The sequence below is a fragment of the Ostrea edulis genome, chromosome 4, assembly GCF_947568905.1.
Source record: "Ostrea edulis chromosome 4, xbOstEdul1.1, whole genome shotgun sequence".
NCBI lineage: Eukaryota > Metazoa > Mollusca > Bivalvia > Ostreida > Ostreidae > Ostrea > Ostrea edulis.
This window is the reverse complement of record NC_079167.1, coordinates 19,007,746-19,034,327: the sequence shown is the minus strand read 5'-3', so window position 1 is coordinate 19,034,327 and position 26,582 is coordinate 19,007,746. Positions and strand designations below refer to the sequence as shown.

Below are 26,582 nucleotides of genomic sequence, written 5' to 3'. Positions count from 1 at the left end.
GTCATTGTAGTAAATTTTTGGTACAGGCCAAGAATTGCTGTGTTAATTATTTCATGGATGAAATTAATTTAGTGTCACTTTGATCACTCAGACTTGATTTTGATAATTTGCACATTTTACCTTTTCATTTAAATGAGTTTGGTGTTACACTGAATTTTCATGATAGTGTGGAAAGTTTTTGTTCATATTAAATACCTTCACTAAATTTAAATGTATGACTGCAAAATAAAGAATAATTAATGTCTTAGGAATATTCCTACTCATCAGATGCTTACTGTAAACTAACTTTTATTTGCGACGACTTTATTTCGCAATTTATCGGAATGATGTGACTAATTTTTACGACCCATACAAGAGACATTAAAGGACTGGTTGATGGCAAGAAATATTCACAATGACAAGGTTTTCATGAACCTCGCAAAAATTTCTCGGACATGAATAAAAGTTGGTTTATATATGTGTTTATTAGATACGATAATTTTCAACAACCTTATGAAGCAGATCACTTGCACCACATGCATATAATTATGTTTTCTTCCTTGAAAGATACAGCTGTGATCGACATTAAATTTTACATGCTGGTTCTCTTTCAGAACACATGGAGGAGATCCCCTGGTTGTATTTGACCTGTGACCTTCCCCCTCCTCCTCTGTACCCAGATGAACTACAGGAGAATATCATTCCTCAGATTCCATTTGCTACACTTCTGACAAAGTTTAATGGTGTCTCAGAGAAGGAGTATAAAACTCACAAAGACTCTCAGCTGAAGAGATTCCAGATCACCAGATTACCTAACTTTGTCATCATTTTCATCAAGGTGAGAACGATTAGTCTTCTAAGACTATAAAAAAATCAATAGTTTCTCAGGAATCACGGCATCCATTGAAGATGTACCACATAGATTATTTTTCCAATCTATATTTGTTTATCTATTTAAATGAGGTAACTATTATGTTATAGATATTTGTGTAAAACTTTCAGAAGGTTTTGATAAAATTGCAAGTATCTTTTTGATCAAATAATTATTGAATGTGCACTCATTGATGAAAAAGTGTTTAAGAATAATAGTATACACTTAATAGTAAGTGATATGAAGCTATGAAAATAAAAATTCCATTGCTTATTCTATATATGAGAAAGAAAAGGTAACTCATGTTACAGTCAACATAAAAAGGAAAGATAACTCATGCTACAGCCAAGTAAACAAAAGCAAAAAAACTGCTTACCTCATCAAAATTTGAAATTTTTGGCTCGAGAAATTATTAGTGTTTTTTTTTTGGCCTAATAGCAATCTAATTAAAATCAGACTTTTTAGATACGCTCATGTGTTCTGCATAAGATTAGTGTAGGGCATAGATCAAAGAAGAATATACAGCACGGATCTAAGAAGAAGAGTATATGGTGCAGATCTAAAAAGAGTAAAAAACTCAGATCTAATCAATGCGTGGCCCGTTTCACAAAAAATCTAATGACTAAGATTAAAAAAATTCTCTGCCTTATATTCAGCTGAGTGCAAACTAGTCCCGAGTAAGAATAAAGTTTCATCACCAATGCATATACTTTAATTTTGCTCATTCAGAAAAAAATGAGCAAAGAATTACAGTGTTTTAAAATTTTCATCTTAATCATAAACATTTTTGTGAAAAGGGCCACTGATTTTAATTAAATTGAATCTGATAATACATTGTATGTGGTATACCTGTATGTATGTAGTAGAAAAAAAACTGACTTCTGAACAATATTGGAAAATTGATTTTTTTCTCTTTTCAGAGATTCACCAAGAATTACTTCATTAAAGAAAAAAATCCTACCATTGTCAACTTTCCCATCAAGTAGGCTTAGTCATTTTGTTTTATTGTCATACTTTTCTTTGAATTCAAAACATTTAATAAAAAAATATTTATAAATCTCTAACTTTTAACCAGATCTGATTTACAGAGAGTCAATGACATTATCATTAACTTATTCAAAGATTTTAAAAAAAAAATTATTGATTTTGATATAAATCCACAAGATTTTTTTGTGAACAGTTGATAATGTCTTGATGAACATGAAGTGGTAGATAGTGTCACAAGAACTCAAGTTTCACAAGTTTGTAATTCTGCGAAATATTACAAAATTATATGTCGCAAAAATAAAAGCCTTGCGAATTTAGCAGTACCACAATGTTGGTTTTTTTTTTATCTGTGCAAGATTTAACATGCACACTTTTCTTCATCTGAATTTCAGAAACATTGATTTTGGAGATTTGTTGGCGCCAGAACACCGAGTTTTACACAAAAACACAACATATGATCTGATGGCCAATGTTGTACATGACGGTGAACCAGAGCACGGAAAGGGAACATACAGAGTCCACGTCCTACACAAGGTACAGTCCAGTGTTTGTGTAGTTACAGGGATTTAATGTTTCACATGACTCCATGTTGCCATGTTTTACACAAGGTACAACCCAGTGTTTGTGTAGTTACAGGGATTTAGTGTTTTACATGACTCCATGTTGCCATGTTTTACACAAGGTTCAACCCAGTTTTGTGTAGTTACAGGGATTTAGTGTTTTACATGACTCCATGTTGCCATGTTTTACACAAGGTACAACCCTGTGTTTGTGTAGTTACAGGGATTTGGTGTTTTACATGACTCCATGTTTTACACAAGGTTCATCCCAGTGTTTGTGTAGTTACAGGGATTTAGTGTTTTACATGACTCCATGTTTCCATGTTTTACACAAGGTACAGTCCAGTGTTTGTGTAGTTACAGGAATTTAGTGTTTTACATGACTCCATGTTTCCATGTTTTACACAAGGTTCAGCCCAGTGTTTGTGTAGTTACAGGGATTTAGTGTTTTACATGACTCCATGTTTTACACAAGGTTCAGCCCAGTGTTTGTGTAGTTACAGGGATTTAGTGTTTTACATGACTTCATGTTGCCATGTTTTACACAAGGTTCAGCCCAGTGTTTGTGTAGTTACAGGGATTTAGTGTTTTACATGACTCCATGTTGCCATGTTTTACACAAGGTACAACCCAGTGTTTGTGTAGTTACAGGGATTTAGTGTTTTACATGACTCCATGTTGCCATGTTTTACACAAGGTTCAACCCAGTGTTTGTGTAGTTACAGGGATTTAGTGTTTTACATGACTCCATGTTGCCATGTTTTACACAAGGTACAACTCAGTGTTTGTGTAGTTACAGGGATTTAGTGTTTTACATGACTCCATGTTTTACACAAGGTTCAGCCCAGTGTTTGTGTAGTTACAGGGATTTAGTGTTTTACATGACTCCATGTTTCCATGTTTTACACAAGGTACAGTCCAGTGTTTGTGTAGTTACAGGAATTTAGTGTTTTACATGACTCCATGTTTCCATGTTTTACACAAGGTTCAGCCCAGTGTTCGTGTAGTTACAGGGAATTAGTGTTTTACATGACTACATGTTGCCATGTTTTACACAAGGTTCAGCCCAGTGTTTGTGTAGTTACAGGGATTTAATGTTTTACATGACTACATGTTTCCATGTTTTACACAAGGTACAGTCCAGTGTTTGTGTAGTTACAGGGATTTAGTGTTTTACATGATTCCATGTTTTACACAAGGTACAGCCCAGTGTTTGTGTAGTTACAGGGATTTAGTGTTTTACAGTCCCTGAAACGTTCTACTTTTCCACTTAAATGGTGAACACACGGTGAGCGAACGGTGAACGCACGGAGAGCGAATGATGAATGCGTGCAGAGTGAACGATGAATGCAATTTGGTGAATGGTGAGCGCACGGTGAATGCAAAATGGTCTATTCATTCGGTATATTTCAGATTTTTCCCTTGGATTGTACTTACTTTATAATCAGGTAGAGAATTTTTAGAATTCTTGACGTTTTTATAAATCATGAATATCGGTGCTTTATCTCGGTATGCTACATGTAATTATATATTTTGACTTAAGATGCATAGTATCATATTTCTTAATACAAGAGTATAAATGATGCATTGGAATTAAAGATAGTCTAGTAATTAGGGCCAAGAATTTATAGATGCACATGCATGACTTCAAAATTTATTACTCACAATTTAAAAAAAAAAAAACGTCCCCGAAAGGAGTCGAGATAAATGCATTGAACAACCAGCACGGGTAGAACAGGTACATCATGTACCTCGTGTTGACACCTGAACACTTCTAAATAGTATAAAAGGTTTATTCCCACGTATATTTTGCGTAATTCACTTTACTGTAAATACAGATATAGTATATCGAACTGAGGAAATAATCTCCCAGAATTAATGTACAATATGTATGTACAAAATAAATAGTGTGACCTTGAATTTACATCTAGATTGTGCAATATTTGTATATTTTTGAAACAGATAAAACTGTTTATTGCACTGAACTATGCGTATATCATATGTGGGGCAGAAATATACGAGAAATATTTCCTCTTTATATTAGAGACAAACGGTTCAAAGCTTTTAAATTTGGGGAAAGGAGCAAATATATTTATTGACAATGTCTCTGATAAAGATAGGCGTAAAATAATCAGAAATATTCATCAAATCAATTTGACATTTTAGCACGAATGTGCATTGGAAAGTACAATGTAGCATAGCTTTTTAAAGTAAGAGAGAGGGGGAGTGTTAAGAAAACTGATAAACTTATATAGAATTCTTGTCAAGTGAGACAAAATAAAATATAATAAATTGTGCTTTTGTCCATACTTAAAAATATTAAAATGATAATTCGGGTGGGGGCAAGGTATTTATTAACTGAAACTGCTTCATTTTCATACACGTACCAGCGCTCGTTGCTCATTCTTCACTATAAGCACATGTATAAGGGTTAAATTCATAACTGAAGGCTCTTGCATTTTTCTCTCATTCAGAAATTCTCCCACTTTTTACCCAAACAATACTTGTGTTTTGTAATGATAATAACAATGATTTATTCTATTCTTTGATATTGATGAGTGATCCGCAGTTTTCCTTGAATTTTCACAGTTGATAATCCTGATATTTGTACTATATGAATTAAATTTCTGATATAATAAGAAGTTAATATACTTTCACTCTTATGCACAAGTTCCTTTTTCATTTTTGCCTTGCTATGAAAATCGATCTTTTGACTTTGGTGTTCCGAATGACAGTGAACAGTGAACGCTTTGTGAACGGTGAACGCAAAACTGTAAACAGAGAGCGCACGGTGAACGCACGGAGAGCGAATGGTGAATGAACGGAGAGCGCACGGTGAGTGAATGGAAAAATGGTAAAGTGGAATGTTTCAGGGACTGTACATGACTACATGTTTCCATGTTTTACACAAGGTTCAGCCCTGTGTTTGTGTAGTTACAGGGATTTAGTGTTTTACATGACTCCATGTTTCCATGTTTTACACAAGGTACAGGCCAGTGTTTGTGTAGTTACAGGGATTTAGTGTTTTACATGACTCCATGTTTCCATGTTTTACACAAGGTACAGTCCAGTGTTTGTGTAGTTACAGGGATTTAGTGTTTTACATGACTCCATGTTTCCATGTTTTACACAAGGTTCAGCCTACTACATAGGACCTACTATCAAAAAATCTTACTTATTCAATATCTCCTGAACAATTTAAGATAGATCTTTAAGGTTTTGTATATAGATTTCTTATGGCAAAACCTTTTATTTCATATCATAATTCATGTGACCTTGACCTTCTCCCAGGACAGCAAAGTTATGTTATTCGTACATGTACAGGGCTGCGTTCAAGATCGTAGCGGCTAGCCTAGCTGCTGGGCTAGATATCTAGGTATTTTGAACGCACTGTATGAATTAATGCTTGGTATCCCTACGTAGGGCTAGCCTAGCACATTGTTCAAGATCGTAGCGCTACCGAGCCCTACGTAGCCGCTACGATCTTGAACGCGGCCCTGATAACCCCTATTGGTTTTCAGGTCGTACCATCAAGGGTCAGTCGTTAGTCTGTAGTATTTTCTGCTCAATATCTAAAGAATCCTTTGCTTGTCAGTTACCAAATTTGATACAGTGTTTGCCCCAAAAAAGTAGATTACCTCTATTGATTTTGAGGTCTCAAGTTCAAGAATCAAACTGGACACAGTAAGATATTTTTTGCTCAATATCATGAGAACCCTTTGCTTGACAGACATCAAACTTGGTAGACTGGTTGTACCTAAGGAGTAGATGACTCCTATTGATGTTGAGGTCACAAGGTGAATGGTGAATTTACTCTGGACATTAGATATTGTCTGCTCAATATTTTTAGAACCCTTTGTTTGACAGACAAAACTTGATAAATCATAAGGTGTAGATAACCATTATTGATTTTGATATCACAAGGTCAAACTACTCTGGATATAAGATACATGTATTGTCTGCTCAGTATCTTGAGAACCCTTTGCTTGACAGACATCAAGCTTTGTACACTGGTTTTCCCTAAAGAGTAGATGACTCCATTGGTATTCAAGTCACAAGGTCAAAGGTCATGGTTTATTATTTGGAAATGTTTGCTATTAGTATCTTGAGAGTTCAAGTTATGTTTGCCTCTGACTTGTAGGAAATTCATGTTTTTCACTGTCACTACAGACATTTTAAATGTAAAGTTGATTTTTTTGCAATATTGCCACACAAGGGTCATATATTTTTCTAAAGCATTTCATGTTTATTTTTGTTTAACTCATTCTTTGACTGCAATATTGACTTTTTATTTTCATCTAAAGCTTCCACTCGCTGAAATATGGACTTTTTATCCTGTTTTTAATCTTTCAATGACTGCAATATGGAATTTTTTACAGGGTACACAGAAATGGTATGAGATGCAAGATCTTCATGTGATAGACATCCTGCCTCAGATGATTCCCCTATCAGAAAGCTACATTCAGGTCAGTGGCTAAGTTCTGTCATTGTACTGTTTATTATTGAATGTAAAACCTGCTGTTAATGAGCTATAAATAGACCCACTGTCATTAGCCAGTCTAAGCTATAAATAAGACCCACTGTCATTTATAACCAATCTGTGAGCTATAGATGAGGTCCAATGTCAGTAAATCACAAATATGACCTGTTAGTAAACTATGTATGGGATCTACTGTCTGTAAGCTATAAATATGATCCACTGTCTGTAAGCTGTAAACTGGAACCACTGTCATTAAGCCATGGGATCCAATCTCAATAGGCTTGAAATGGAACACACTGTTAGTGAGCTATAAAATCAGTCTTCGAAGTAATCTGGTAGCCCAATGCCCGCGGCCTGGTAAAATCGGGAGCGGGCATGTAAAAAAATCTTGCATAAGCAGAAGCCTGCTGGGCATGTCTAATTTTGTGCAAGAAAAATTATGTTAAGCCTAGTGCAATCAACTAAAATGTTTACTTTCTTTGAAAAATACAGATGATGTGGTCCTATTGTCCATATACCCCCTCCCCCTCCCCCATATAAATCGTTTAGCAGCACTACCATCATGATTCATTTTTCAAAACAACTCCATAAACATCGCCAACTTTTCCATAAATCCGAATTTTCTCCATTTTTTAAAATGATTATTACGCGCTATGATGTAGATTTAATTATTGTATCCACTTCATACATTAACTTGAGAGTTACTAAGTCAAGGATAATGAGTTTTTCATACAAAAAAATATAGATATCTTGTGCATTTTGTGTGGAAGTAATCTTTGAAGCTGTACATTTCGTTTGGGGAGTCTAGTTACCAGAAATGGGAATGTTGTATACCGCATTGTATAATGAGACATTTAAAAGATACCTCATTTAGATAAAATCTAGTTTACCTTTATAATTATTATCAACACATTTATATTTAAAGATGAATTAATTTTAATTTGATTTACTTCACAAAAGTATTTTATAAGATAAAAATTTAGTGTAGTATTTATGTAAACACAATATTTACCCTCCTGGATTCAAACTTGGGACAAGTCTATTGACATAGATAGTATCACAGGGAATTTAAATCACTATGTTATGACATACTGTGATAATTTAAGAATAGAAAGTCCACCTGGAGTTGAAATGTGGTGGTCCTTCAGTCCACCACTGAAAAAAAAGTTAAGTGTCTAACCCTGTAATGCATCAATTGTAGTTGTGCATATGGTTTAATTTTAGCATTAATACCAAGTAAATGTGCTTAAATTCACATAGATGCAGAAATTATCTTTTTTGGGCATGTTAATTAATAATTTTTGTTCAGGCAGGTGAAATTGATAGACATACATGCCTTATTGATAAAAGTTTTCATGAAGACTGTAAAATGGAATCAGTCATTGAGGTATAGATGAGACACACTATCAGTAAGCTATGGATGGGACATGCTGTTAGTGTGCTATAGATGAGCCCCACTGTCAGTGTGCTATAAAATGGAATCAGTCATTGAGCTATAGATGAGCCCCACTGTCAGTGTGCTATAAAATGGAATCAGTCATTGAGCTGTAGATGAGCCCCACTGTCAGTGTGCTATAAAATGGAATCAGTCATTGAGCTGTAGATGAGCCCCACTGTCAGTGTGCTATAAAATGGAATCAGTCATTGAGCTGTAGATGAGCCCCACTGTCAGTGTGCTATAAAATGGAATCAGTCATTGAGCTGTAGATGAGCCCCACTGTCAGTGTGCTATAAAATGGAATCAGTCATTGAGCTGTAGATGAGCCCCACTGTCAGTGTGCTATAAAATGGAATCAGTCATTGAGCTGTAGATGAGCCCCACTGTCAGTGTGCTATAAAATGGAATCAGTCATTGAGCTATAGATGAGCCCCACTGTCAGTGTGCTATAAAATGGAATCAGTCATTGAGCTGTAGATGAGCCCCACTGTCAGTGTGCTATAAAATGGAATCAGTCATTGAGCTGTAGATGAGCCCCACTGTCAGTGTGCTATAAAATGGAATCAGTCATTGAGCTATAGATGAGCCCCACTGTCAGTGTGCTATAAAATGGAATCAGTCATTGAGCTGTAGATGAGCCCCACTGTCAGTGTGCTATAAAATGGAATCAGTCATTGAGCTGTAGATGAGCCCCACTGTGTTAGTATGTTATTAATGGGAATCACTGTCAATAAACTACACATGGAACCCAGTTTGAGTGAGCTATAAGTAAGACCCTCTGTCAGCTAAATGAGACCTACTAGCTATAAAATGGAGCTATAGATGAGACCCATTGTCAGTAAATCACAATTGGAACCCACTGTCAGAAAGCTTTAACTGAGACCCACTCTTAGTGAGGCATAAATGAGAGACCCACTGGTAGTAAACTGTAGATAAGACCCACTGTTAACGAGCTGTAAATGAGGTCCACTGGTAGTAAACTGTAGATAAAATCCACTGTTAACAGCTGTAAATGAGGTCCACCGGTAGTAAACTGTAGATAAGACCCACTGTTAACGAGCTGTAAATGAGGTCCACTGGTAGTAAACTGTAGATAAGACCCACTGTTAACGAGATGTAAATGAGGTCCACTGTCAGATTGTTATAAGTGAGACCTACTAACTATAAAAGGAAACCAGTCTGTAAGCTATAGATGAGGCCCACTTTTTAGTAAGCTTTAAATTGAAACAACTATCTGTAAGTTTTAAATGGGACCCACTATAAGTGTGTTATATGATTGATTTTGTTTTGTATAACGTCCCTCTCGAGAATTTTTCATTCATGGAAAAGTCAGCATTGCCTGTGAAGGGCTGCAAAATTTAGGATTATACTCGGCGCCCACGGCCTTTGAGCAGGGAGGAATCTTTATCTTGCCACACCTGGTGTGACTCGGGGCCGGTCTAATCTGAAGGACAGTCCCATTTAGTCGCCTCTTACGACAACCAAGGGGTACTGAGAACCTATTCTAACCCGGATCCCCACGGACCCGCTGTTAGTGAGCTATATAATATTTACGAGATGCATTCGCAGCTGATTATGCAGAATTCACTGCATGCTTTTAATGTTTTCATATCTCCATGATAAAAAGAGCCCATATATTTCTGATCTTAACCATATAGTGAAGCATTGTCGTCTTTTCATGATCGGTGCAGAAAGTCCCTTGTATATATTGTGAGGGAATTCATTACTGTTTTATTGTATGTTTAGAGCAAGTGTGGATGTATTCCTAAGAATCCCCACTCCATGCACCCCGTGGGGATCCGGGTTAGAATGGTCTTCAAAACCCCTTGCTTGTCGTAAGAGGCGACTAAACAGGACTGTCCTTCAAATAAGACCTCTAAAACCGAGGTCCTGTGACACAGTTGGTGTGGCACGATAAAAATCCCTCCCTGCTGAAAGGCCATAAGCGTCGAGCATAGTCCTAAATGCAGCCCTTCACCATTGTGACGTCTTGATATGAGTGGAAAATTCTCAAGTTAAACAATATACAACCAACCAACCTCACATCCAGGCTTTATGTATTACAGATATTTGAATTGAGGAAAGATATCCCAAATCCTGTGTTCGGCAAGAACCCCGAGGAATTGACCACACAGCAGACAGACGCCATGGAACTAGACAAGTGACCACTGGACAAATGACCGCATCCCGAAATCACAACAGAACGAGACTGGACTCCGAGATGTGAGGGGACAGTGTTAAATAGACCTTTAGACATGTGTAAAACATTGTAATGTATTGTATCATCTACAATTAAAACACATGGGCGTATTACAATCCGAGTTTTATTGCCGGGGTCATTCAACAGAAAGTGTTTTTATATGGGGTGTTTTATGGATTTGTTTGAAGGGGAAAATTATGAGACCTCTCCCACCGAGAAAAGGTTATAACTTTTAATACAAGCTATAATTAAGAATGCATGGGGTAAATATCATAGAGTAAACCGAGAAAGAAACGTACGTGTTCGAATCAATAATTGTGAATTTAAAAATCAGATTCATGCATTGACTAATTTATATCTCGGCGTGCCTTGGACCTTTTGCATCATCTTCTGTGTATCCATTATCATTTGCATATAATAGGAGCGGCATTGTTACTGGAAGCAGTCAGAGAGAGAATAACTGCGTTCAGCCCCCACATTCACATCAATAACAGCGCCCGTAACATACGCAATCTCGCTTATTTAATTTAAAAAATCCCTTAAACAATGGCAAATAGATTTTATTACATCTAAAGGAATCCATTTTGTGTTTGTGCCGCGGTCCTGTCGCGTTCTATTATCGAACTGTTAATGGTTTTGTCGTATATCGACAATTTGGACAGGTAAACGTCAAAGGAAAAAAAATCAAATGAAACTTTTCATTGATTGTGGTGCGTTGGCAAACTTTATCTAGCGTTTTCTCCAAGTTAGAAAAACGTTTTTATAACAAATGACACAGATGAACTTTATGCATGTTTTTCTAAAAATGTTCAAGTACCCTTGTTAACTTGGAAGTCTTATTGAGAAGTGTTTATTTTCCGTGTCTATAAAACTTCAGTCGCAGGCATATAAAGTGATTGTACAATATTGTGTAAACTTTAAAACCTCTATCGTGTGTTGGGTGCGTATCTAGAGTGCTTGTATGGCATTGTGTAAAATTAAAACTTCTGTTGCCAATCGGTAGGATTAGGTTCAAGACTTATTAATTGAATTACTTGCGAAACCTGTCATCCGATTCTATTAAATATGCATTTTTTACAGGAGGAGTATTGAGGGGAAGGGTTTAATGCTGTGACATTTAATATTAAAAGTCTCCCGGAGTGGCAGTGTAAGCTATGTGTAAACAGAGATATGTAAGCTTTTAATGCAGATTAGGTGAAGATGCTTGTTGTTGAACCTCGACGCCGGGGTGTAGGACTTTGTAGAGCGTCGAAAACATGCAAATGGTTTTAGTTCTTCAGTTACAGAAGCGTTCACGCGCAATGTCTGTCTTCGATATACATGCACGACATCAGCGCGAATTCCAACAAGCAGTGTCCGTCCTCTGTTCATGCACGACACTGCGCGAATTCTGGAGCACCATATGTCTCCAAGCATTTCCAACAATCGTTAGCTTGTTTTGAAACCGAATATTGCTTGTAATTATCTTGCCTCTATCGATTCACTCTTTCCGATAATTCCTTCATTAGATTTACACATTAATCTTTCTGTCAATTTCAAAGTTGCAAAGTGGTCTTCAACTAGAAGCCAAAACTGAGTAATGGAAACCATATCACAGTCACTCGAACAAGTGTCGTTTGCAGAGGATTCGACGAGCCGGGAATAATTAAAAAGATTACAAACATTCAATGCCCGGTCGATTTAAATACGTTTAATTCTTTCCCAAATCGATAGAACTTTCGTGTATATTTCCTCGACAAATGTTCGGAACACTCTGTCTCTTGTTACGTTCAGTTTAAGTATATATAGAATGGTGGATTAAATGTTGAAGATCTTTAAAGAACTATTTCCTTTTAACAACAGCTTTAATGGCTGATCAGTTCTGAAAAGGTCTTGAACAAAAAAGCAGGGGAAATAATACCGACTTTTATCGATACATGCGCAAATTACTGACAAGTGTGTCGGGGTAACGGGCATTCGTTGCTAAGGACTACCCCGGTGTTTGAGCGTGGAGTACACCGGTTCTATATGTAGACTAGTAGCTTGTACGATTTTATGTACACAAACATATTAATCGCTGAGAAAAGTGTGGCTGGAATAATTTCTACTGGAAGAAACTTTTAAACGGTAGCCATGTCGCAGGTAGGGTTACCTCGACCAGCCTCCATGGGGCAAAAAATGGGGATCAATCTCCCCCAAATTGAACATCCACTGTCTCGCATGGGTGACCCCACAAACATGGATATACGAGGGGTGTCTCGCTCCGGGGATAGACCTCTGTCTCACCCCTCGGGACGACCGCTGGGCAACGAGAACATGTACACTTCCAGAAAGAGCATGAGCGCGCACGGCAGGGAGAGTAGACAAATCTCGAGGCAGATGATGGCGCCCGTCCCCATAGAGAGCATCCCCGAGGGGGTGGAGGTCACTTATGGAGACCCCTCAAAGACCAGACTACCAGTTTTCGGTAAGGTTTAGATCTCTCTCTCTCTCTCTCTCTCTGAAAGTGTCGTTTATTGAATACCATGTTTAATTCTCCATATAGTATCTTCGTCATCTGTTGTTGTCATGCAATTTTGTCATCATTTGTGTTGCAATTCAACCACTTTTTCGCAGTGTATGTATTTTTGCGGAGATTTTGATTGAGATTTCTGACCTTTTATTTCAAATTCATTAAAATTGTGTGGGTTTTTTTTTTTTTTTAAAGATATACCATGTAAAGATAGAACTACTTTCATGTCGATCATAATGTCGCTACCTGTTGGCATGAATGGTAATAGTTGAAAGTATAATTCCTACATCAAATATGTCTAAATCTAAAATATGTTAAAGACCTATTATGTAGGTTGTGACTAATCGCAAGGTAGTGATATCGACAAGCAAGTTATCTAACAGGTTGGTGAACATTTAGATCGAGGTTTCTTCAAGTGTTAAGCTAACGAAATATCTGTTTACTTTGGCATAAACGTTTTAAATGAAAGACCAACAAGCCGTTTGCTCAATATTCTTATAACCGATTAGTATATTTCCTGTCCGCGGAACTGATCAGTTCAGCATTGATTAAAATCCGACCGTTCGCGCGTGGATGATCATTTCAAAGTTTTAGGGACTTCTGTTTGTCAATATTTAACACATCAGTGTTCCCGTCAAGTTTTGTTTGCATATTTCCTGAAGTATATTTTTATTCAGGTATAATTCTTTTCAACTGACTTCAATTTTTAAGGCGATTTAAATTCTGCGACATTCAGAGTGTATCAGCGGGGTGTAACTGAACGCGACCCGTCTCCACGGCCACCAGATTCTATAGCTCTAATTAATGATACTTGTACATACCCACTGTTTAGAACACTTGCCTTGTTTAGACTTCATCATTTATTTGTTAAAAGTACTTTATTTACTTTAAAATGCGGGATTCGGCGAATAAAGAAAAACAACATTTAAATGCTGTAATTGATAGAATATATTGTGTATGGATCACATATGCCAAGTCAGGCACGATGTGGTATTGATTTCATAAGGCTTGAATAGATTTAAATAAAAAAAAATATATAATCTGAACCTTTTGATTTTAACAATCTCGAAAATTTAACCTCACTGATAAACCTTTGGCTAGAAATCAATGTACACTGATATTTCAATTTGTTGCAGGCCAGGGTAATCACAGCGAAGTGAAATCGGGTACATTTCTCGTTTTATTTTCTTCCAAGTTTTGATTTAGTAGATGTTTCTTCTAACAGAACAGTAGCTTTTCATATTCTCTCTCTCTCTCTCTCTCTCTCTTCTTGCATGAAGTAACTTGGCTTATACAGAACAGTCTAAAAGATAGACATTACGAATTTCTCAATAGCTTCTCTCAGACATATTTCTTTAACTCAATTTGTATATCAGTGGCTGATCTAGAGGAAAGAAAGGGAAACACGGAGGTTGCAACCCCCTTCCCCCAATGGTTGAAAAATATACAAAATGCCTCATTGTGGTCGATTCGGGATTTGCAATTCCTTCCCTTTTTGGGCGGAAAATACTATTGCTGGGCGGTACCTCCTCCCCTTAAATATTTTCTGGATCCGCCTCTGAATTTGCAGTAAGAAATGATAAATATGTCGGTTAGACAGTATTGTAAAACTTCACACGGTGTAGTTTTTTTGTTTGTCTGGAATTGTTCCATTTGGCACCTACTCTATTAAAAGTTTACAATCGATACATCATGTATAAGTAGTGAAAGCCTCAAAGGTACACGGCAATCGGTAGATCTTACGTTTTATCCACATTTGAATACATGTAAATCAATTTCCTGCCTTGTTAGCAACCTTTAACCTGAAAAAGAATTTAAACCACCACTATGCATCACGACATGGTAAAGATTCCATAAATCAAAGTTATCTTCAACTTTTTTTTTTAGATATCTAAATTTCAATGAGAAATGATAAAAGTTTGTATGTACAATGTGTATGCAAAAAGATTTATGACTTATTTGACTTCAACAGACATCACAATTCTTTCTTACAGGAAATCGCGCGGACATGGGTAGCCGAATGGACAATGGGGCCCCGCCCAGCAGAATGTCCTCTCGACTCTCACAAGTTTCTCAGCATGCTAGACTAGAAATCGACGAAGTAAGCCAATCAACACTAAGCAAACATCAACAATATTCTCTAACGTCTCTTGCTTATATAAGAAGAGCTCTCCTTTGCTTACATCAAGACCTGTCTTGCTTACCTCAAGAGTGCTCTTTTGCTTTCATCAAGAGCGCTCTTTTGCTTATCAAAAGCTACCTTTTCCCTGTATCAAGAGCTCTCTTTGCAGTTTAGTTAGATACACAATAATAAAGAGGAGGTATATTTGTAAGGCTTAAAGCCAATCTAAAACTAAATGTCTTAGCTTTAATTTAAATGAACTGGAATTTGAAATCAAACTGGTGTGAAATTTTATTTTAACGCTTTCCTAAACGCGTCTTCGCAAGTATTGACTGCCAGGTGCATGTTTGTTTGTAATTATTTACAGATCGAGGTTTTGCTGAGACAGAGAATCAAGGGAAGTTATTATGAGCTGAAGAAGAAATTTAAGGACAATGACCCTGAACAGAAAGGAAATGTCTCCAGGTCAAATAAACTGTTTTGTGTTGTTTGATTGGGTAAAATAAACTGTTTTGTGTTGTTTGATTGGGTAATATAAACTGTTTTGTGTTGTTTGATCGGGTAAAATAAACTGTTTTGTGTTGTTTGAATGGGTCAAATAGACTATTTTGTGTTGTTTGACTGAGTTCACACTACAAAATAAACCATAACCAAAGCAATTAACTTTGGAAACAATGTCTTACAGATACACGTGTGCTGTAATAAATATATAATATGCAAACCTACCTTTACTTGCAGGGAGGCGTTCTACAGAATCTTGATGACCATCCTAAACAGAAACCTGGCCCAGAACGTGTTTAATCGACTGATGGACAGACTTGGCTTCAAAGACAAGCAGATCATCAACTACAGCGAATTCTTCGCTTACTTCCACGAGGTGCAAGCTCAGAATGATTACCCAAGGTGGATGGACCCCATCCAGCGTATGTGGCCAGACAAGGCAACAATGTCGTCATCACAGGTCCATGCTCAGCTCAAAGAGAAAGTTAGACAAAAGTGAGCGAGACACCGAATTGTAAAATCCCTAGGCCTGATTCTTAATTTCGCCATCAAGTTGTTTCATTAACAAAATTGCACGTTTTCTTTACTGTGTGTCACAACCGCGTGCTTTTAATTTCAGGTTCTTAGATATTGCAGATTTAATACCTCAAATGAACCCTGGAGGTTCCGGAAGAATACTGAAACCAGAGTTTAAGCAAATGCTGAATAAATTAATGTTTTATATGGAAGACACCGAATTCGAAAAACTGTGGAAAAAGTATGACTCCTTGTTTATACAACTGAACAATTTTTTATTAAATTGCATTGTAATCATTCTAATGGGAAAGTAAATATGATGAATATAAATGAAACAGCAGATAACGTGAGGATTGTATTTGTTAATATTTGTTAATGCTCCTCCTGGCCACTTGACCCAACCTCTGGTATACCCAGGGGTCTGTGTTTCCCCATTTCTCTATTTTGTATTCCTTATGGGAGTTATGAGATTGATCACTGTTCGTTACCTTCATATTTTCACAGGTATGACCCCACCAATTCAGGAACAGTCAATGGCGCCCAGTTCATGAATGCTCTGGGAATTCAGATGGAGAATGGAATGGAAAGGAACCCATCTCCTGTAATAACCGAAGGTAAGACCCACTGCCATCTTGTAGCGGGAAAATCACCTTGTATAAAGAATGAAATATTCACAGGATAATTATGTTGGTTTAAAATGATAGGAAAAATCACAAAGAAAGCGGGTAAAAAAGTGACGCTGAAAGAAGGTAAGACTAACGGAGTGTGGTTTGGTTGACTGCATGCAGGGGAGGAATGCTTGTAGAACTCTCCTTGTGTCCTCTTAGTGCCATCATACTTAGAGTATTCCAATGGAAATATTTTAAATAGCATTGTGCATCGAATTTAATAGCACTTTAAAAACCATAGTGTGGTACACAGTATTGCAAAAGAAATAGGAGGAATATTGCATGGTGACTCGTGGTGGATATTTTGGGTTAGATAACTAGATGGTGTTTTGGTGTATGGTAGACACTGGGTATGGATAGTCACGTGATAGTGTGATACTATAGAACTCTATTTTCCCCATCCCTCTTCTATATAGAGCAATTTAGTTCTGAATTTCATTTCAGCGTAATGGCTGATGTTTTTGTTCTGAATTTGATTTCAACATAATGACTGTTGTTTGTAATTTTCTTACACTTTGTTGTTTTTCATTGTGGTCTGTTAACACGAATGCTGCTTCTGCATGAAATGTGTTCTGTAGATGTATCAGCGACTAGATTCGATACAGGAGTTTAACGTGTATGTGTTTGAACATTTCATTTAGGGCCGTCCTCGAATAGAACACCAAGAAAGAAAGAAATCGAAAGGAAACAATCCCTGGATATAGAGCGCTGGTTAAAGAATAAATTCAGGGAGGGATGTCATCAGATGCAAGAGGCGTTTGAGGCCAAAGACCCATCAAACACCGGCGTGGTATGTAGTTATCAATCGTGTCTTCATCAGAAATGTATGAAACATATCTCTAAAATGTTACGTATTGCAACTTTGTTTCAGAGATTGTGTCAGTTAGTAGTAAATATTTGGATATGTAATTATATTGTTTCCATTTCCGTTGCTAGGTTAGCTTTGACGATTTCCTGGAGGTCTTGGGTCAGTACCACCTGAAGCTGGAGAAGAAGCTCCTGGCTGCCTTTTTGTCCAGGTGTGCCGTACAGGCCCGCAGAGACGGTGTCCCCTACAGGGACTTCTTACACCGGTTCCAGGATCGCTCCGAAGTCGGCATGACCCATAACATCTTAACCAATACAAAGCACAGGCTAGTCAGATTGTTAGTTATCAAATTTTATTCCTACGGTCGTGCAGTAGGCGTGAAGTGATTCCAGCTGTGTGTTTCCTATGTTGCCCTGGGCAGTAGTTGAGTGGGATTTGAGGTAGATGGTAGCAAGTCCATCTCATCGGTGAACTGCCATCATCAGCCATTTAGTTTACCAGTTTATTCTTTTCAGAATCTTTCATTTCTCACTTTTTTGTATAAATTTTCTATCTTTCAAGAAGCTTCTCATTTTCTCTGCTTTCTCCGAGTCCGGCATACTTGTAGCACCTTTAGTAGCAAATTATATGATACACATGATTTTAGCACTTTTTGTGAATTTTACTGCAATTGATAGGTAAGGTTTTTCTTAATTATGTGTTTAATTAGTTGTCTCACGGTTACAGAGTAAATGATAGACCCACCAGCCCAGGCCAGGTCTCCACAATGAGCGGCATTGAAGTTCAACTGATGAACATGTTTCAGAGAGATTTCCTTGCTCTGCTGGGAACATTCAAGTATGTCATTTGTCTTCTGTGATTTTTTTTTTTAATCACATGTATCGCAGTGGTTTTCCATGGACTGATTGTGTGAAAGAACTGCATTCTACTTCTGTTGTTGCAGGAGTATAGACAAACTCGGTCTGAATGTTATCAGCCAAGAGGAATTTAGAGCGGCCGTTGAGAGCCGCTTCAACTTCCACCTTCAGGACGACCAATTCGATGCATTCGTGGACCGGCTCCCATTAGATGAGGATGGAAATATCAAATACGCGGACTTCATGCAACATTTTGACACAAAGTACGCAATCAAAAACTATCAAATTCTTTTTTCTTTTTCTACAATGAATGTTATTCGGTCTGCTAGTATACATACATATTGCAATTTAATATTTTTAATCTAGGGGTAAAGCCAAGAGCTTGTTTGAAAAACAGGCGGGTGTTGATGTAAGCGGCCCTCCAAAAGTACCGAGCCCGATTCTAGAAGTAAACCCTCCCGAAATGCCCGAGGGAAGTCATGTAGATAGACTAGTTGTTGAAGAACCAGTGTTTGCTGATTACGCTCAAGTTCGTCGTACTCCACAGGAGCTTTTTAAAGTCATCAAAGACCTCATGAACAGACGATTTCAAGATGTAGAGAGAGTATTTTATGAGCTAGATGAAATAAACAGTGAAAGATTATCACAAGAAATGATGTTTCAACTTCTTAAGAGGTACTTAAATATTTTATTTAGTTTAAATTCAAAATTTTTCTCTTTCTTCCATGACGAAATAGTTGGAATCCCTGTCTGATGAAACTTGTGGTATCTTCTTTAGATTTGACGTCAAACCAGAGGTTTCCCGCGGGGAAATCCGAGACCTTTGGAAGACATTTATTACTAACACAGACAAAACCCTTGACTACCACGAGTTTGTCCGCCATTTTGGATTTTCAAAGAAATCAGCCTCTTTCCCCAACGCTAAACTGAACCCACCCAAACGAGGAGACGCCGACTTCATGATCAGATCGAGAAAGCTCAATTGTGCCGCAGATATGCTAGAGGACAGCTTGCGGTCAAAGGTAACTATATGTTCTCACAGATGACGTAAACATGGTAAAGGAAGTATACTATATCGTCATAATGGCTGACTTCCTTTTAAAACATGGATGAAAATAATATGTATTCGGTGTGACCGTTGGACCGAGCGAAGAATGTAATTGTCATTGGAGAGTCGCAAGTGGTAATCATAATTCCGTTAAGTACGGTAGATTATGATTCATTTAAAAATATATATTTTGATTGAAATTTTCCTTGCGCTGAACACCCAGTAACATATCAGTATTAAAGGGGTTTATATGGGGACAACAGTTTTACGGGATCCGCCTATTCATTGAACGCGGGAAATAAAACGCAAGGCGACGTAAACAGTGCATCGTGACGTCACATTTAGCCTCGACTTTTTTCTCGTTTTCAAAGCAAACAATTATAAACAACAATAATACAATGCGTATGCAATGAAAAAGGCCGTTAAAACTAAATAAAATTAACCAATGAATTCAAAATTGTAAAAAAGTAACGTAATTTTATCGTATATTCTTATTCAAAGAAACTCATGAACTCGTTCAACTATTTAGTCGTATTACGGTTTTATACCGAGCGAAGCTCGGACGGGCCGAAGGCCCGTCCGCGAAGCAAGGCTCTAAAGGTAACACGTATGTAAAAGAAAAAAGTCAAAATCAGCAAAAGAAAAAGACGATCTCTATATACGTTCACTGAAATTTTCGTGATCCATATGGGCGCCGCCATTTATTTTTTTTATTACCTGCTTCAACAGTTATTCGTGTTTTATTTTGAATGCCAATAATAGAAGACTCTGACGTGCAATTCGTAATTCAAACACTCAGTTTGTTCAAAGTGAATAGTATAATTATCATTGTAACAGGTTTTAGCAAATAATTACATATAAAACCGTAATACGACTAAATAGATGAACGAGTTCATGAGTTTCTTTAAATAAGAATATACGATAAAATTACGGTTACATTTTAACCATTTTGAATTTAATGGTTAATTTTGTTTAGTTTTATAACGGCCTTTTTCATTGCATACGGAATGTTTTATTGTTGTTTATAATGTTTGCTTTGAAAAAGAGAAAAAAAGTTGAGGCTAAATGTGACGTCACAATACACAGTTTACGTCGCCTTGTGTTTTATTTCCCGCGTTCAATTAATAGGCGGATCCTGTAAAACTGTTGTCCCCATATAAACCCCTTTAATATTGAGATGTTACTGGGTTTTTAGCGCAAGGAAAATTTCATTAAAAATACATATGTTTAAATGAATCATAACCTACCATACTTAACGGAATTATGATTACCACTTGGGACACTTCAATGGACATTACATGCTTTGCTCGGTCCAACGGTCACACCGTATACATATTATGTATTTATTTGCTAAAACCTGTTACAATGATAATTATACTATTCACTTTGAACAAACTGAGTGTTTAAATTACGAATTGCACGTCAGAGTTTTCTATTATTGGCATTCAAAATAAAACACGAATAACTGTTGAAGCAGGTAATGAAATAATAAATGGCGGCGCCCATATGGATCACGAAAATTTCAGTGAACGTATATAGAGATTATCTCTTTTTCTTTTGCTGATTTTGACTTTTTTCTTTTACATACGTGTTACCTTTAGAGCCTTGCTTCGCGGACGGGCCTTCGGCCCGTCCGAGCTTCGCTCGGTATAAATATCAGCAGTATTTGTATGTTTTTCAAACATTTGATTGCCTAGCCGAGTAACTCGGTCGGTTAATGTGTCCAACAGGGGTTTACAATTTTTTTCTTCACATTACTTTTTAATTAAACTGCATTTTTTGACTAAATAAAGTAAATTTGAAAGATTTCAGTGAAAAGATCCCGTGGGGATCCGCGTTAGAATGGGTCCTCAGTATCCTTGCTTATCGTAAGAGGCCGTTCGCCCCGCATGCGGAAGGCCGGGGTTCGAATCCCGACCGCGACAGACCTACGTCGTTAAAATAGGTAGTGACAGTTCCATCGCCAAACGCTCGGCATAAGATGTGAATGTCACGAGTTCTCGGAGATAACCTTAAAAACGGATGACCCGTTTCACAGTAGGTGTGGCACGCTAAACAATGTTCGTAAGCGCCGAGCATAGGCCTAAATTTGAAGCCGTTCACCGGTCTTGGTGACGTCTCCATATGAGTGAAATATTCTCGAGCGAGACGTTAAGCAAGATACAATCAATCAATTATCGTAAGAGGCGATTAAATAGGGCTCAGATGAGACTGCAAAAAACTGAGGCCCCGTGTGACACGATAAAGCAGGTGTGGCACGATAAAGATCTCTCCCTGCTGAAAGGCCGTAAGCACTGAACATAGGCCTAAATTCTGCAGCCATTCATCGGTAATGGTGACGTCTCCATTTGAGTGAAAAGTTTTCGAGCAGGACGTTAGAAATATATAACCAACCAATCAAAATATCACCGTACACATCGTTCACTTTTCATCCATATTAAATTTCTCTGGTGTGTTATTTCCCCTTAAAACCTTACACAGTATTGAAATCTCATATATAACACACTTTTCTCCCCTTTTTAATGCATGCTAAACTTAAAATTCTTACATGTTCATATATAGATTGGATTCATTCAGTTGAACTATAGCACAGAGATTATATCGAGAAAACCCCAGCGCATTTATGGAATATCTTATCTTTACCGGTCGACAGGGGATGCTTACTCCTCCTAAGCACTCGATCCCACCTCTGGTATATCCAGGGGTCTGTGTTTGCATAACTCTCTATTTTGTATTCCTTATAAGAGTTATGAGATTGATCACTGTTCGTTATGTTCACATTTTTATCTTTAAGGTTGATTATATGTGGGAAGACCTTAGGAAGGAGTTTGTGGAGATGGACCCTTACGGGACCGGCTATGTATCTAGGGAGGAGTTTAAGGACGTTCTTACTGAATTATGTGTACATCTCAGCGAATTTGAGATCAACAAGCTCAGTGACAAATTTGACATGAAGAGAGATGCCCGGTACGTTTTCAACATTTTCATGGGAAGAAAAGCACCTCAGATATTACTCATAGTAAATAAATGAATTTTCCTTGTCCTTCACCTTTTTAATAGTCATGTGTTATCCATTGCAGTGTTTCGTATATCGAGTTTTTGAAGCCCTTTGCTCTGAGGAAACAAATCTGGCGTCACGGTAACAACATGCTTTCTCTCCTCGCTCACCCTCAACCGGAACTGCCCATCCCTGACATAGTAGAACCTCCGCAGAAGGGTCTCCATGGCATTACCTCCAAACTGAGGCAGAAGGTCAGACACCTAATCAAATGATTCAAAAGAAATCTTTTGTTTCTGCATCTTTCCAAAATCGCAAGTTTCAGTGTTTTTAAATGACTGATGATTTCTTTTCTCTTTATTCCGAACAGCTTGCTGGAGATTGGAAAAACCTACGACGGGCGTTCCGGAAATTGGACACGAGTAACCAAGGTTACTTATCCGTTCCCGAGTTCCGGTCAGTACTGAAGCTGGCAAATGTCATCCTGGACGAAGACGAGGTCTATCACGTTCTTACTCAGTTTGACCACAACATGTCCGGCAAAATCCCGTACGAAAAGTTCATAGAAGAAACATTTAAACCTCCAACCAGACAGAGTGTACGAAAAATCTGACGTCATTAACTAAATATAGTATTTTTTCTCAAATGTGAAACCTGCCCTCCGAGGTGATAGGCAATTGTGGTTGTGTAAAACATGAACGCCGATACAAAATATTTTGAAGACTTAGTTTGAATGACAACCAGTATTTTTTTATTTGTATGTTGATAACTAGACATAAGTTCCATCATGCCCTGCTTCATCCGTTTCGTTCCCGTTGTTGATTGTCAGTGAGCCTGGATTCTGACGTGATAATACATTTTGTGGTGCATCTACTCGTCTGTTTTCATTTCCACTTCGTTGTTTTACTTATTTATTATGTATCTCAGTATTATAAGCTCTAGGTGTGCACGTGACTTCTGGTTTCCAAGCAATAGGTACACTACATCATACATCCTCAAGTGTAATATTGTAGCACTTGATATATAAAATCTGTACTCTGTAAAAGAAAATATTTTATTGTATTATACTGAGGATTGTGTTTGACATTTTTATTAAGAAAAAGTTGGATATTTTCGGTGCTGCACCGTATTATATAAGGCAGTTCTAGACCTGTATTGATGTGATAAAAAAAATTCTGTGATATTTCTTAATGTCTGCATCTATGTCTCCGCTAACATTATTTGTTACAATATCGTTTTACAATAAAATTGTAAAATTTTCATTTGGGTATTCATGTGTTTGTTATCATCATTCATTATTATTATATGAAGGCACATCTTGAAGAAAAAAGAGTCCCTTGAAACCTCTCTCTCTCTTAAATAGTCTTAATTGAATCAAGATAGGCATCTCTCTCTCTCTTAAATAGTCTTAATTGAATCAAGATAGGCATATCTCTCTCTCTCTCTCTCTCTTAAATAGTCTTAATTGAATCAAGATAGGCATCTCTCTCTCTCTCTTAAAAATTGAATCAAGATAGGCATTTCTAAGAAACATCATTATTCCTCCAAAACAAAACCCTAACTTCACTCCACCCTCACCTCACTCCACTTCATCCCACCCTCACCTAACTCCACTTCATCTCACCTCACTCCACTTAATCTCACTCCACTTCATCTCACCTCACTTCATCCCACCCTCACCTCACTCCACTTCATCTCACCTCGCTTCATCCCACCCTCACCTCACTCCACTTCATCCCACCCTCACCTAACTCCACTTCATCCCACCTCACTCCACTTCATCTCACCTCACTCCACTTCATCCCACCCTCACCTAACTCCACTTCATCTCACCTCACTCCACTTCATCCCACCCTAATGCAGATTTTTACTGAATTGTGGGAAGTTTATGGGTCTGATAAGCTTAAGAGATAGTTCGTAGGTGGAGAGAGAAATTTCTGACGGCAGAGTCCGTCAAAGATGCAGCAAAATCTGGTCGACCTGTGACTGTCACAGGCAAGGCAAATGTCTCAAAGGTCGGGGAAATAATTCAAAGTGATGGCAGATCCACGATTCGTGATATTGCCAAAGCTGTTGGCATATCGCTATCGCGAGTGCATTGCATTTTTAAGCGTATTTTGAAAGTAGGAAAGATTTCTGCCAGATGGATACGGCATATATTGACAGATGACCAAAAACGGGTACAAGTACAAACCGCTAAGCAATTGCTGTTACTGGTGACGAAACATGGGTTCACTATTTCGAACCAGTAAGGAAAATTGGAAACAAAATATGGCTAACTAAACACGGTAGAGGGCCTGTAGTTGCCATAAGAACCATTAGCACAAAGAAATTTCTTTATTGCATATTTTTCTCATGTGATGGTATAACCGTACAAATTCCGATGTCGAAGGGCAAAAGTGTTACAGGTCGGTATTAAGGAAATGTTATACTAATTATGATGATCAAGGACCTAACCCTAACCCCAACCCCAACCCTAACCCTAACCCTTAACCCTAACCCTAACGCTAACCCTAACCATGTCTAAACCTACCTAGGTAGTACCCGTAGAGCTAAAATACAGAGGGCTAACCCTTTCACATAGAAATCCGCCATAGAGTCTTTAGAGAGCCGCCCTTTCTTTGGCCCTAAAGGGGCTGAAAAAAAACAATCGAACATGTTTCCCTGCTTGACATTTAATGCTCTTTACAACAAAAATATCGGCGTGGCTCTACCTTGCTTCGTATAGGCACCTCGAGGCGAATGGGGGACCCCCTGCGGCCCAGAACGCGAATTTCGGTATTTTCGGTAAATACGGCAAATTGGAGGGCCTTTTCTTCTTCGGAGAGTTAATTAATCAACTATAATTTATTTTTCCCAACTACATACATTCTTAATGAATGTTTTGGTGGGTAGAACATGTCTACACCTACCTAGGTAGTACCCGTAGAGCTAAAATACAGAGGGCTAACCCTTTCACATAGAAATCCTCCATAGAGTCTTTAGAGAGCCGCCCTTTCTTTGGCCCTAAAGGGGATGGAAAAAACAAACAATCGAACATGGTACCCTGCTTGAAATGTAATGGTCTTTACAACAAAAATATCGGCGTGGCTAAATCTAGCTCCCTATCTGCACCACGAGGCGAATGCGGGACCCCCTGCGGCCCAGACCGCGAATTTCGGTATTTTTTGTAAATACTGGAAATTGGACGGCCTTTTCTTCTTCGGAGAGTTAATTAATCGACTATAATTTATTTTTCCCAACTACATACATTCTTTATGAATGTTTTGGTGGGTAGAACATGTCTACACCTACCTAGGTAGTACCCGTAGAACTAAAATACAGAGGGCTACCCCTTTCACATAGAAATCCGCCATAGAATCTTTAGAGAGCCGCCCTTTCTGTGGCCTTAAAGGGGCTGGAAAAAAAACAATCGAACATGGTACCCTGCTTGAAATTTAATGCTCTTTACAACAAAAATATCGGCGTGGCTCTACCTTGCTTCGTATAGGCATCTCGAGGCGAATGGGGGATCCGCTTCGGCCCAGAACGCGAATTTCGGTATTTTCGGTAAATACGGCATATTGGACGGCCTTTTCTTCTTCGGAGAGTTAATTAATCGACTATAATTTATTTTTCCCACCTACATACATTCTTAATGAATGTTTTGGTGGGTAGAACATGTCTACACCTACCTAGGTAGTACCCGTAGAGCTAAAATACAGAGGGCTAACCCTTTCACATAGAAATCCTCCATAGAGTCTTTAGAGAGCCGCCCTTTCTTTGGCCCTAAAGGGGATGGAAAAAACAAACAATCGAACATGGTACCCTGCTTGAAATGTAATGGTCTTTACAACAAAAATATCGGCGTGGCTAAATCTAGCTCCCTATATGCACCACGAGGCGAATGCGGGACCCCCTGCGGCCCAGACCGCGAATTTCGGTATTTTTTGTAAATACTGGAAATTGGACGGCCTTTTCTTCTTCGGAGAGTTAATTAATCGACTATAATTTATTTTTCCCAACTACATACATTCTTTATGAATGTTTTGGTGGGTAGAAAATACAGAGGGCTAACC

The 26,582-nt window shown here is 37.8% G+C and overlaps 2 protein-coding genes across 9 annotated transcripts in view; both read left to right on the top strand.

The window, feature by feature from the left end:
* LOC125671434 (U4/U6.U5 tri-snRNP-associated protein 2-like) overlaps positions 1-10,659 on the top strand; it is a 23,821-nt gene extending 13,162 nt beyond the window's left edge. Inside the window, exons 11-15 of the mRNA XM_048907177.2 lie at positions 594-817; positions 1,771-1,832; positions 2,230-2,371; positions 6,777-6,863; positions 10,382-10,659. Coding sequence (XP_048763134.2) covers positions 594-817; positions 1,771-1,832; positions 2,230-2,371; positions 6,777-6,863; positions 10,382-10,480 — 614 coding nt within the window. The 3' untranslated portion in view covers positions 10,481-10,659. The remainder of the gene's footprint in view (positions 1-593; positions 818-1,770; positions 1,833-2,229; positions 2,372-6,776; positions 6,864-10,381) is intronic.
* Positions 10,660-12,376: 1,717 nt separating this feature from the next.
* Positions 12,377-23,786, top strand: LOC125671094 (EF-hand calcium-binding domain-containing protein 6-like). 8 transcript variants are annotated; one of them, XM_048906547.2, is made up of 17 exons: positions 12,377-12,961; positions 14,143-14,172; positions 15,001-15,107; positions 15,496-15,593; positions 15,867-16,124; positions 16,249-16,386; positions 16,650-16,759; positions 16,850-16,894; positions 17,455-17,603; positions 17,750-17,958; positions 18,348-18,458; positions 18,565-18,741; positions 18,845-19,153; positions 19,257-19,500; positions 22,321-22,493; positions 22,607-22,778; positions 22,895-23,786. In XM_048906547.2, the coding sequence occupies exons 1-17, from the start codon at positions 12,628-12,630 to the stop codon at positions 23,135-23,137; spliced, it is 2,907 nt and encodes a 968-aa protein (XP_048762504.1). In that variant the 5' UTR covers positions 12,377-12,627; the 3' UTR covers positions 23,138-23,786. The 8 variants fall into 8 exon arrangements, with proteins under 8 accessions (XP_048762504.1, XP_048762506.1, XP_048762505.1 ...); XM_048906548.2 differs by having other exon boundaries at positions 12,378-12,961; positions 17,750-17,946; XM_048906549.2 differs by lacking the exon at positions 14,143-14,172.
* Positions 23,787-26,582: the final 2,796 nt, after the last annotated feature.